Raw genomic sequence first — 13,161 nt, 5'->3', positions numbered from 1 at the left:
TTCTGTTGGAGGTTTCTTCCTGTTAAAAGGGAGTTTTTCCTCCCCCTTGTCGCCAAGCGCTTGCTCTTTGTGGGAACTGTTGGGTTTTTCTCTGTAACAAAGTATGGTCTTGACCTTACCCTGTAAAGTGCCTTGAGATAATGTATATTATGATTTGGTGCTATACAAATTGATTTGAATTTGAATTGAATTGAATTGAATTGAATTGAATTGAATTGAATTGAAAGGTGCATTGATAGATGTATTGATAGGTGCATTGATAGATGTATTGATAGGTGCATTGATAGATATATTGATAGGTGTATTGATAGGTGTATTGGTAGATGTTCGTTGATGATCGTGATCATGATCTTTGTAGAGGGGATGATGCGTGGGTCAGGTTGGTCAGCTAAACCTTGTTAATGAAAGTAATGATTAATCGTACAGGCCACCCTCTGCTGGTCGTGATGGTCTGCTGGTCTCAGATCAGTTTCCATCTGGTCTGTGTGTGTGTGTATTACAGAAACGGATGGTGTAACACACACACTCAGGATTCTGTTACATCCTGTCCATGCTGTAAATCCACTTGCAGCAGGTGACTGTCAGAGAGAATCGCCAGGGACTAGTTCAGGTCAACAGCTGAGTAACTTATCACTAGTTTGCACTTTTCAAAACATGGTAGACCAGAGCAGGACAGGTGTTTCTGATATTATCATGACCACTACTGTCCTCTGTGGCAGTAGTAGAATTAGTATATTGGGTCAGGTATACTGACAGAGAAGCAGTACTACAGTAGTATCAGTAGTAGTTAGTAGTTTATTAGTAGCTGGTGACGTCAGACTGCAGGCTGGACTACATTGAGCTGCTTCAACAGGAAGTCAACAAGAACCCTGACTTGAGTGACGAGTATTTACTGTTGTTTTATAACTGGACTGTAAATATGACTACTACTGCTACTACTACTACTACTGCTGCTACTACTGCTACTGTTACTACTACTGCTACTGCTACTACTATTGCTACTATACTTCTACTATTATTACTTCTGGAAAGATGTTTGAGCATTTATTCCATCTCCTTGATATCAGGCATCAGTTTGCTTCACTAGTTTGGTCTTTGTCAGCACTAGTTGGACATTTGGTCACACTAGTTAGACATTTTGCCCAACTAGCTGACCAAAAGCTTGTACTAGTGACTCATTTCAGCAACTTGTGGCACTTTTGTTGAACTAGTTCCAACACACTCCTTACTAGTGATGCCAGGAGCTGTGCTAGTAGCAGCAAAATCCAAATTAATCAACCGGTGAGCGCCAAAATCTAGTGAAGGATTTTGCACCTTACTAGTTAACCAGTTAAGGTAACTTTTGACCTTACTAGTGAACTAGTGAGGCTCAAAATGTTCACTAGTTAACAAGCAAGGTCCAAAAAATCCAATAGTTACACTACTATGAGACATTTTGACTTCACCACTAGTGGAAGCTCAAATCCTCATTAGTCACACTAGTTAAAGCCTTTTTGACCTCACTTGTTAACTAGTGATGCTAAAAATGTTTACTGGTTGTACTAGTGAAAGCCAAAATGTACACTAGTCGCACTAGTTACACCAAATGCTAATGAGGAGGCAGGCAGAAATGTGAATTGAGGTTTCCTATTGGCTCTCCAATTCAAAATAAAAAATGTCAATGAATTACGACTAAGGATTTTGTCATTATCCCCTATTCTCCTACTTGTTAACTAGTTAGGTCCAATATTTGTATTTCATCACTAGTTAACTAGTGGAAAGCATTTTATGTCACTAGTGAGACTCTGTACTGAACATGTAAAGACTTTGACCAAACATGTTGGACATTTTTCTCACATGTAAGGCATTTGCTTGAACTAGTAAAGCCTTGCTCAGCACTAGTGAGCAACTGTGCACAACTAGTGACATTTGTTTAACATGTTGGACTTTTTGTCGCACTAGCTAACATCTTCGCCACACTAGTTAACGTTTTCATTCTATTAGTTCGACAAAGCTGCTTACTAGTTAACATGTATGGCAGCACTTCACTTCTTAACTAGTGAAATGCACATGTGTGTTACATCCACTGTAACTAGTGGATTTTTGAGGACCTCACTTGCTAGCTACTAAACATTTTGAGCCTCACCAGTTCACTAATAAGGTCAAAAGATAGCTTAACTAGTTAACTAGTAAGGTGTAAAATCCTCACTAGATTTACTAGTAAGGATTTTGTAGATCACTTGTAAACTAGTGAGGTGAATAGCTGCTACTAGCTAAGAAATCAGAGCTTCTGCAGCTTACTAGTTAACTAGTAAGACCTTGTGTGTTGTTAGTGTTACTAGTTTGTTAGTAATTTGGTCCAGATGACCACTAGTCTGTCATAAAGGTGACTAGTTTTGCTGCTACTAGTGCAGCTTCTGGTGTCACTACTAAGGACTGTGTTGGAACTAGTTTGACAAAAGTGCCACTAGTTGCTGAAAAAGAGTGACTAGACAAGATGTCCAACTAGTTGTTCGACTGAACTAGTGAAGGAAACTGATGCCTGATATCAAGGATATGGAATGCTCAAATGGCTTTCCATAGTTTTCCACACTGCTGCTATTACTACTACTATTACTACGGTTACTACTGCTACCACTACTACTGTTTTTATTTCTACCTTTACTAACCTGTGCCAGTGTGGGTGCAGTGATTGACAGGTATACACCAGGTGTCTCTGTATAGATCAGTCACAGAAGCTCTCGACGTACCTTCCTGTTACCTGTCTGTTACCATGGAGACCATGTTTGGCTTTGCTGCTGCTCAGACTGTTAGAACAGATAAATCGTGTTGGGAATGAAGACAGGTGTGCTCAGGTGTTTCCTCCCCTCCTCAGAGACTGGTGGATGTAGGGAAGGAGGAGGAGCAGAAGGAGGCCCTTCCACTGTGCAGGACCCTCCCACCTCTCTGCTCCATCCCCAGGAGACTGGTCATTTGCCTGAGCCTGGGGGGAACACCGGTCACCCCCGTGCTGACGGAGGTGAGACAACCTGCCATCACTTTGAGTCTGCAGTGTGCAGGTTCTACTGACCAAAGACCACATGTCAGCTGCTCTCAAACAATGTGTTCACATGTATAAACCTACACTGAACACAACAAAAACATTACACAGTCTACTCAACAACAGGCACAACTTGAGGACAGAAACTACAGTGATCCAACCCCAGTGAAACAGTCAGAGAAACAGTCAAACAGTCAGAGGAATGGTTAGAAAAAACAGTAAGTCAGAGAAAGAGTCAAACAGTCAGAGAAACAGTCAGCAAAAACATTCAAACAGTCAGATAAAAATCTGAGAAAACAGTGAGTCAGAGAAACAGTCAGTCAGCAAAACAGTCAGAGAAAACAGTCAGCCAGAGATGCAGTCAGACAGTCAGAGGAACAGTTGGAAAAAACAGTCAATCAGAGAAATAGTCAGAGAAACCGCCAGACAGTCAGAGAAATAATCAGTCAGCAAAACAGTCAGAGAAAACAGTCAGCCAGAGAAACAGTCAGAGATGCAGTCAGACAGTCAGAGGAACAGTTGGAAAAAACAGTCAATCAGAGAAATAGTCAGAGAAACCGCCAGACAGAGAAACAGTCAGTCAGAGAAACAGTCAGAAAGTCTGAGAAACAGTCAAACAGTCACAGAAACAGTCAGAGAGAGAGTGGTGATGAGCAGGACAGAACATGAACAGGCTGAATGATCTGGATCAGTCCTAACCCGCAGGTTTTTGTGGTGAATTGACATAATGTTGAAGGGAACATTCATCTGTTACAGTTTGATTTCAGTTTCATTTGATACTGTCCAACAGTCTCACAGATGAACATGATGACAGTGAACACACCATTGTTCATGTGCTCAAAGTCAAAGAAGAATCAGTCCATCAGTCTAGGGGGTGGAGGTCTGGATTCAGACAGTCTGGACTCCGCCCATCTGGATTTAGCCTGTCTTGACTCAGTTGGTCTGGACTCAGCTGGTCTGGACTCAGCCAGTCTGCTGGTCCAGCTCAGCTCTGATGCTTCTGTTTTTAGAGCCTCAGAAGGAATTTTTTTGGAGGAACATTTCACGTCTTCAACTATGAGTGGAGGAAATCCGTCTTCCAGTTCAGGTAACTGAACTCTGAGCTGTCCTACGCTCTGGAGACCAACAGGGTGAGAGTCACCTGACACTGATGATACCTGTAGTACTGCAGGTAGCGATACTCTTAATTCACTCAGCATTACTGCTGCTGTCACTGTAGCTCCTCCTCTGTCTGTTGACGCTGCTTCTGAAGCCAGTCAGTAACTATGTGTCACTGTTTTAGCGCAGTGTAAATGTCACCTGGCCAGGTGTATATCAGGGTGGTGCTCAAGCCAGTCAGATGGTCGTCCAGGCTTGGGTCATTAAACACCTGCTGTTTAGCCATCAGAGCGGCTGAGACAGACGGATGCTGCACAGGTGAGGACCTCAGTGTCAGTCTTCATCTGTTAACCAGGTGTTGTCACATGATTGAAACCTGCAACATGACTGTTTGAAGGTGAGACAGTAGAGATCAAACTCTCACAGGATGATTCTGACTGATGGACTTCAGACAATTACAGACCAACTTCCTGCTGCAGCAGTGACCTACCTGACCTACCTGACTGTAGTCCAGTTTCTCCACCAACATCTCACCTGTGTCCCTTGTTAAAGTTAATCAAAGTGAGAGCAGACAAAAGGACATGATACTCAAGTCCAATGGTCTATCTGAGTCTGATGTGTGTGAGACGTCCACCTGTGACCATACAAACAGAGCTGCATGTATGTACACTGTCCCCCGGCTGTCCACAGAGTTTACCATGACCTGTGGTAACCCACATGTCATTCTACTGAGCCAAGGGTTTCACAACCTTTAGGGGGATATCGAGGTGTTCTCAGACCAGATAGGACATACAATATGATCCTTCTAGGGAATTCTCAGTCTGTCCAAGTCTCCTCCCAGTTCAGGAGGCATCTTGATTCAATGTTTAAACCACTGACGTCTTTCTATGTGAAGGAGCAGTGGTTCTCCAGAGCTCCTTCTGGATGTCTGACCTCCTCCTCTGACTGAGCCCAGCCTCCTTGTGATACAGATGTCTTACCTGCACAGTCTCCATCCTGAGCTCATGAAACTATGAGACTGGTGTCTAAACACCTCTGTTGTCCTCTACTCATCCAGGTCCAGGTCACAGTGACAACAGCTCACAGGTTCTCCAGCTCTTCATGTGGAATTCTGAGACCTTCCCAACCAGATGAGATGTATAAACCTTCCAGGGTAATCAGGGTCTGTCCCCACTTGGCCAGAAAAACCTCACAGCATCCTGATCAGAACTGAATGATGAACTGACCTCTCTGAGCTTGAAGTGGTCCTGCTGGAGCTGACTCTAAATGTGGACACATGGAGGAGGGGGTCTCGGTTTCAGCCAAGACTAGTGACCACAGGGGGGTCGGGACGTCATCCATCAATTTCTTGACACATGTACAGGTCGTAGATGAAGTCAGGTCACCAAGACAGTTTTGTCTCCAGCCACATGATCCAGCTCTTTGCTGGGATCCCAAGGTGTACCCCAGACCTGATGTGTGTTCTGGGTCTGTCCGGGGGTCTGCTTCACCTGATGAGATGACTGAAATGATAGAGTTTACAACTGACACCCTTCAAAAGCAGCTACGTTTGAACTTTGACCTCCCTTCAGTGACGTCATGTTTCCAGAACTTACCTGAGACGCTGTAATAACCTGTCAGGTGTTTCTCTCCCTCAGTCTGTGCGAGGTGGGACAGAGGGATCAGAAGAGGGCATTGGCAGTAGCGTTGTCTGTTAGCCTCTGGTTGGCCGGCCATGGGGTCAGCGCTGCTGTTACCTTGGTAACCAAAGACTACTGCATCACTCCTCACCTGGACTACAAAATGGACAACTTCACAGAGAAGGTAGCAGACAGGACTGACAGGGTCTCATCAGTAGACTTTAATCATCAGTCAGCCTCCACCTCCTCGTCACATGAACTCGTCACATGTCAGATTTTTGTCTTTCAGCTGCAGCTGTTCACATTTAACGAGAAAGATGACATTAGGAAGTTCATCCTTGAGCACATTCAATGTGTGAGTTTGTGATTAACAAAAACAACAACAACAACACAACAACAGCTTCATCTATCAGCAAAACAAACCTGAGAATAATATTCACTGAAGAAATGAAATAAATAAAACAAAGATAATAACTATAATAAAGATAATAAAGATAATATCACCGAGCAGATGAAGTGATGACAGCTTGTTATCTTGTCCCAGTTCACAGAGAAGGGGAGTCATGGCCACCTGCTTCACCTCAGTCTGGGTAATTTTGTCTGTCGTCAGGTAAGAAGCTCACCTGTCTCAGGACACAGTCCTGGCTTCAGTAAAACCTGTTTCAGGGTTTAACACAGAGACTGTAGAAGTCTGGACTCAGAGGGTGTAGTGTGTGTCTGCTTCAACAGCTTACAGTCACATGAACATCACACTGCTCAGCTTGGTCCATCATCAACTGTAGTCTTCAGTGAGGACCAGACTGGGGGTGCTGCAGAACCTGGTCTGAGGAAGACTCCAGTCACAGGATCAGGTCCTTTAATGATCTCTTCATTGTTGTAAATGTAAACATGTTAAGGCTGTTTAACAAACATTCACTGATTCTTCAGTGTTCCTACAGGGTTCCTACAGGGTTCCTTCAGGGTTCCTTCAGGGTTGGTTCAGAGAGAACAGAGAACACACAGGTTTTCATCTCATCTTCACTGATTAACACAGTGTCATTAAAACCATCACACCTTGACCTTCAGAAACAATCCTGTTCTAAGGTACTTTGGGTTCTGCGACAGGTTCTTCAGAGGTTCCTCTAGGTTCAGAGCCTGTTCTGTACTGTAGTATAGGGTTCCAAATTTTCTAAACAACTAGACCTCTTTTCTACATGTTGTTGAGTTGTATTCTCACATCATCACAAATGTTTCCATCAGTTCTCAAACAGAGAAATCTGTGATATGTCATTGTTCGCCTGTCAGTGATGTCATATCCTCTCTGCTCATGTGTCAGTGTTGTGTTTGTCTGACAGAAGCTCAAACCGATTTGATCAGTTTGTTTTTTTTTTTTGAACTGATTTTTTATTTAACATATACATACATACATACAAACACAAACTCAACAAACACCGAGGGGATTATAATATATGCAGTTATATTTGTTTGAAGTTCTTTAAGAGTCCTTTCTCTTTTTTTTTTTTCCAATGACTCATTCATTCATTCATTCATTCATTCCAAATGCCCTCACGAGCATTCCGCGTTAATATAAGTACTTTACAAGTGAGAGCAACAACAATACAAAAAAGAAAGAGAAAGAACATTCCCTCCTATAATACAAAAAATAAGTAAATAAATAAATAAAAATAATTAAAAATAAAAATATAAATTAGAGGTGACTAGAGTCCCGGCATTGCCTGTATTAATAATGACCATCTTTTATCAAACATATCCATTTTCAACTGTAGTCTTGCTGTGATTTTTTTCCATGATAAACACATTTTTTACCCTGTCTCTCCATTGCATTATGTTTGGAGGCTGTGGTTTCAACCAGGAAGCTGTTATTGTCTTTTTTGCTATTAGCAGCATGATTCTCAGTAAATATTTAGAGCTCTTATCTATCATACTGTCAGGAATTATACCCAAAATGCTGTTTGTCCCTGAAACATTTGATCGATATATATTAGTCCCTTGTCAGCCCATCTGTTAAATCCTGAGTCCATGGTAGATGGTACAAAGTCTGGGTTCTTTGCTATTCTAGTAGCCCTGCCTACAGAATTTGACAGTTTCAGCTTCTTTCGCACTGCTGACCAGATTTTCATTGTTCCCTTAATCCATTCGTTACCCATCCCGAGCCTCTTCTGAGCCTTTTCGTTTAAAAATGGGAGTGATTCTAAAGGTGTATTTTTACATGCGTTTTGCTCCATCTCCACCCACACTGAATCTTTCTCTTTAGTGATCCACATAATTAAGGCTGTGAGTTGTGCTGCCCAATAATAATTTCTTAAATTAGGTAAGTTCAACCCTCCCTTTTCTTTTTTGCTGAGAAGGGTCTTGTATTTTATTCTTGCTTTTTTATTTTGCCATAAGAATTTCGATATAATTTTATCTAATTTTTTTAGAAAAGCTCCGGAAATCACAATAGGCAATGCCTGGAACAGGAACAACAATCTTGGTAGTATATTCATTCTTACTGCTTCTGCTCTTCCCACCAGAGTCAATGGTAAAATCTCCCATATTTCAGATCCTCTTTTTCCACCTTGGTGATTTTCAACTCTATATTTGAACCAGATGAAGGATTCTAGTTGTTGGACGTCTGGATCTGAAATTATCAGAGAAACAAGCTGAGAAAATGTTAGACAGCTCAGCTCCAGCCAATCAGAGACGTCCTGTGTCACTGAAGAGCATCGACCAATCATTGACTTTAAATGTGAAACTGTCAGTGTTTTTACTGGTTCTAATCAGCTGCTCTGTTTGTTGTGGAGAGGAGGAGACCTCTGTGGAGAATTCAGCTCCAGGTCAAAACCTCCTGAACCATTGACACTGAAGGATCCAGACCAGAAGAAGACTACAACTCCCATGATCCCACACTGCTTCATGACATAACCAAATGCTGTCTTTAGTTATAGTTTTGACTTAGAGACAACTAGCAGCCTGTGAAGTTCCAGAGGTACAGGATTCTGATGGTTTCACAGACTTGAATGAGACAGGAAGTGAAGACCTGTACAGTTGTGGTCCTCCAGTGCAGGTTGTTGTGTATTTATTATCTTCTGTGTAGAAGGACACGTCTGTCTGTCTCTCCAGGCTCTGCTGAACCTGATGCTGACCGGCAGGGCCAGTCCTCGTGTCTTCAATGGGACTGTGTACTTTGGGGAGGAAGCTCTGCCTCTGGAGCGCCCCCTGCAGAGAGTCCTGACCCGCAGCGACGTGGGCTACCTGCACTGGAGCCAAGAGCAGATGGAGAGAGACACACTGCCACAGGTAGTGATGGAGCAGAGACCAGCACAGAGACCAGAACAGAAACCAGAACAGGGACCAGGACAGAGACCCGAACAGGGACCAGCACAGAGACCAGCACAGAGACCAGAACAGTGACCAGCACAGGGACCAGAAAAGGGGCCAGCACAGAGACCAGACCAGAGACCAGAACAGGAACCAGAACAGAGACCAGAACAGAGACCAGAAAAGGGGCCAGCACAGAGACAAGCACAGAGACCAGAACAGGAACCATAACAGAGTCCAGCACAGGGACCAGCATAGAGACCAGAACAGAGACCAGCACAGAGACCAGAACAGGAACCAGCACAGGAACCAGAACAGAGACCACCACAGACCAGAACAGAGACCAGAATAAGGACCAAAACAGAGACCAGAACAGGGACCAACACAGAGATCAGCAAATACACCAGAACATGGACCAGAACAGAGACCAGCACAGAGACCAGAATAGGGACTAGTACATAGGCCAGAACAGGGACCAGAACAGAGACCAGCACAGGGACCAGCACAGAGACCAGCATAGAGACCAGAGAAGGGACGAGACCAGAACAGGGGCCAGCACAGAGACCAGCACGGAGACCAGAACAGGGAGCTGCACAGAGACCAGCACAGAGACTAGAACAGGAACCATAACAGAGACCAACACAGGGACCAGAACAGAGACCAGAACAGGGACAAACATGGAGATCAGCACATAGACGAGAACAGAGACCAGAACAGGGACCAGAACAGAGACCAGAACAGAGACCAGAACATGGACCAGAACAGAGACCAGCACAGAGACCAGAACAGGGACCAGTACATAGACCAGAACAGGGATCAGAACAGAGACCAGCACAGGGACCAGAACAGAGACCAGAACAGGGACAAACATGGAGATCAGCACATAGACGAGAACAGAGACCAGCACAGAGACTGGTTCTACTGATGTTCAGAGTCCACTTCAGACCAGGCCTCTGTTCCTATTTAGGTGAAGTTACTTGTTGAGTCTGGTTTCAGGGTCTCATGGGTTCTCTAAGGGTCTTACATGTTCAGACTGTATCATGTTGTGATGTCACAGCCTGAGGACTGATGGTCTCACTGGTCTCACCTTCAGTGTTCATTCATTCATGTTTGATCATGTGGACAGAGCTAGTCTTTACCTGTAAACCAGTGTTCACCTGGTCATGTGACCAGCAGGTTGTTGTCCACCAGCATCACAGCAGGACACAAACTGACCAATCACAGTTCTCCTTGTCTCCATGTCGTAAAGACCTCAGGTCAGCTATGACACAGCTCCAGAGAAACCTACTGGTGCTCTCGCTCTGCAGGTCTGTCCTGGTCTTTCCAGGTTCCAGGTTTGCCCAGGTCAGTCCTGGTCTCACCAGATCTTCCCTGGTCTGTCACAGAGACTCATAGATGTGAACATGCCCCAAATCGGAGGCCCTGATCCAGGTCCAGTCAGGAGGACGGTCCAAACAGAAACAACCACGTACACACTGAAACAGACAGAAGAGGTGAGAACCTGTCACCTGTCTGATTGGAGGATGGAGCGCCTGTTCCATCTGTTCTACTACCACGGTCAGAGTTCTCAGAGTGAAGACCACAAACCGGGACCAGTTCTGTTCAGGATCTGTCTGTGCTCCTCTAATCCACTATCTTTCCTGTCAGACACCCACTACCACCACTAGGAGGCATCGTCTAGGCCCTCAGATGGAGACCCAGAGAGCAGGTTTCCCTCTCATCAGATACCTGATCCAAAACAGATCTATGGAAATATGACTGAACCCAGCGTCTGGATCATTGTGGCCTCATGTTCTGTTGAACCAGGACTCATGTGGTCTCCTGATGGGGGAGGCAGAGTTTAGACTCAGTGACAGTCAACCTAAAGAAATCCAGTTTGGTCTCAAACCAGATTTCTCAGTCACGTTTTATGCTGTTCGATGCTCCGTGTCTTTGATTTTTACTCCTGATCAAATTAAAATCACTGATTGAATGTGTCAGTTGTTTCAGTGGCAAACCTACAGACATGATAATAGTATCTGGATTACAAAGGTCCAGGTCTCTGGTTTTAAGTACGGATGTAGGTCTGTCGGAGTGGACATGAGAACTACGAGGTTCTTTGAATGCACAATATTAGGTAGGCTGGATCCAACCAGTCTGCAGGATTACACTCAGTGTGTTTTGTCTGTTATCATGGCTCCATGTGATCTCAACAGTTGATTTTTTATATGATGCTCAGTGTCTCTGTAGATCAGGGATCTGCAAGAAAGTTTTGCCTCGGGCCAAATGTTTCCTAAACCATTACCTGGCGGGCCAGAACATAATCTAAGGCCAACTTTAAGAAACTGATTCAATATTTTTGGCAATATGGTGTATATATGTGACTGTGTCCACACAATAAAGTAAATTTAAGTTTTATTTTTTTATCACTCACCCATCCAAATAATTGAAATCGGGTGTTCCAATCACCTCCATGACCACAGGTGTATAAAATCAAGCACCTAGGCATGCAGACTGATCTTACAAATATTTGTGAAAGAATGGGTCGCTCTCAGGAGCTCAGTGAATTCCAGCATGGTACTGTGATAGGATGCCACCTGTGCAACAAGTCCAGTTGTGAAATTTCCTCGCTCCTAAATATTCCACAGTCAACTGTCAGTGGTATTATAACAAAGTGGAAGCGATTGGGAACAATAGCAACTCAGCCACGAAGTGGTAGGCCACATAAACTGACGGAGCGGGGTCAGCGGATGCTGAGGCGCATAGTGCACAGAGGTCGCCAACTTTGTGCAGAGTCAATCGCTACAGACTTCCAAACTTCATGTGGCCTTCAGATTAGCTCAAGAACAGTGCGTAGAGAGCTTCATGGAATGGGTTTCCATGGCCGAGCAGCTGCTTCCAAGCCATACATCACCAAGTGCAATGCAAAGCATTGGATGCAGTGGTGTAAAGCACGCTGCCACTGGACCCTAGAGCAGTGAAGACATGTTCTCTGGAGTGACGAATCGTGCTTCTCCATCTGGCAATCTGATGGACGAGTCTGGGTTTGGCGGTTGCCAGGAGAACAGTACTTGTCTGACTGCATTGTGCCAAGTGTAAAATTTGGTGGAGGGGGGATTATGGTGTGGGGTTGTTTTTCAGGAGCTGGGCTTGGCCCCTTACTTCCAGTGAAAGGAACTCTGAATGCTTCAGCATACCAAGAGATTTTGGACAATTCCATGCTCCCAACTTTGTTGGAACAGTTCGGAGATGGCCTCTTCCTCTTCCAACATGACTGTGCATCAGTGCACAAAGCAAGGTCCATAAAGACATGGATGAGAGAGTTCGGTGTGAATGAACTTGACTGGCCTGCACAGAGTCCTGACCTCAACCCAATAGAACACCTTTGAGATGAGTTAGAGTGAAGACTGAGAGCCAGGCCAACATCAGTGTGTGACCTTACAAATACGCTTCTGGAAGAATGGTCACAAATTCCCATAAACACACTCCTGAACCTTGTGGACAGCCTTCCCAGAGGAGTTGAAGCTGTTATAGCTGCAAAGGGTGGACCGACGTTATATTAAACCCTATGGATTCAGAATGGGATGTCACTTAAATTCATATGCGAGTCATGGCAGGTGAGCGAATACTTTTGGCAATATAGTGTATGTTTGACTGATTCATTGAACTGGTGTTATTTTTTTCACATCATATATCTGCTATTTCAAAGGTCTATCAAGAAAGCGACAGAACCTTTGGAACTTCCTGTCAGAACTTTTTATAATAAAAGCCAAAAGCTTGTTTGGCTCATAGAAATGCAGAAATACAAATGTTCTTTTATTTTGTAGACAAAATCGTTAAAGAGGAAGTGATTCTGTGGTAACTGTTGTTATGATGGAGTTCTATTGTAGAACCAGGTGCCGTGTGCTGCTCCTAATGTGACACGGTTGTGTCTGTCATTTATTCTCAATGTGGATAAAAGTATAATAAGCATCTCCAGGTGGGAGTTGAGCCTCTATTTTGACATTAGCTACATCTTAATGTGAAACTGTCATTTTGATATTGTAAGATTAAAACAAAATCAGATTATGAAAATAATCTGACAGGCCACTGCTGTAGATGGTTAACAGCTGCCTACAGATTCCTGCTCTTCAGTCTGTCTGTTAG

General features: G+C 43.9%; 1 protein-coding gene across 1 annotated transcript; it reads left to right on the top strand.

The window, feature by feature from the left end:
- Positions 1-345: 345 nt before the first annotated feature.
- On the top strand, positions 346-11,433 carry mindy4b (MINDY family member 4B). Its single transcript, XM_071497320.1, is given in 11 exon segments — positions 346-379; positions 2,835-2,998; positions 4,030-4,149; positions 4,338-4,435; positions 5,755-5,920; positions 6,026-6,091; positions 6,281-6,407; positions 6,841-6,877; positions 8,754-9,125; positions 9,682-9,951; positions 10,364-11,433. Coding segments are annotated over 11 exon segments (1,971 nt in total). The 3' UTR covers positions 10,881-11,433.
- Positions 11,434-13,161: the final 1,728 nt, after the last annotated feature.

This window comes from Trachinotus anak, unplaced genomic scaffold (genome assembly GCF_046630095.1).
Source record: "Trachinotus anak isolate AG129_WGS33_773 ecotype Australia unplaced genomic scaffold, CSIRO_AGI_Tana_v1 ptg000014l, whole genome shotgun sequence".
Taxonomy (NCBI): domain Eukaryota; kingdom Metazoa; phylum Chordata; class Actinopteri; order Carangiformes; family Carangidae; genus Trachinotus; species Trachinotus anak.
The sequence above is the reverse complement of the archived record's forward strand: the minus strand, read 5'-3'. Positions and strand labels throughout refer to the sequence as shown.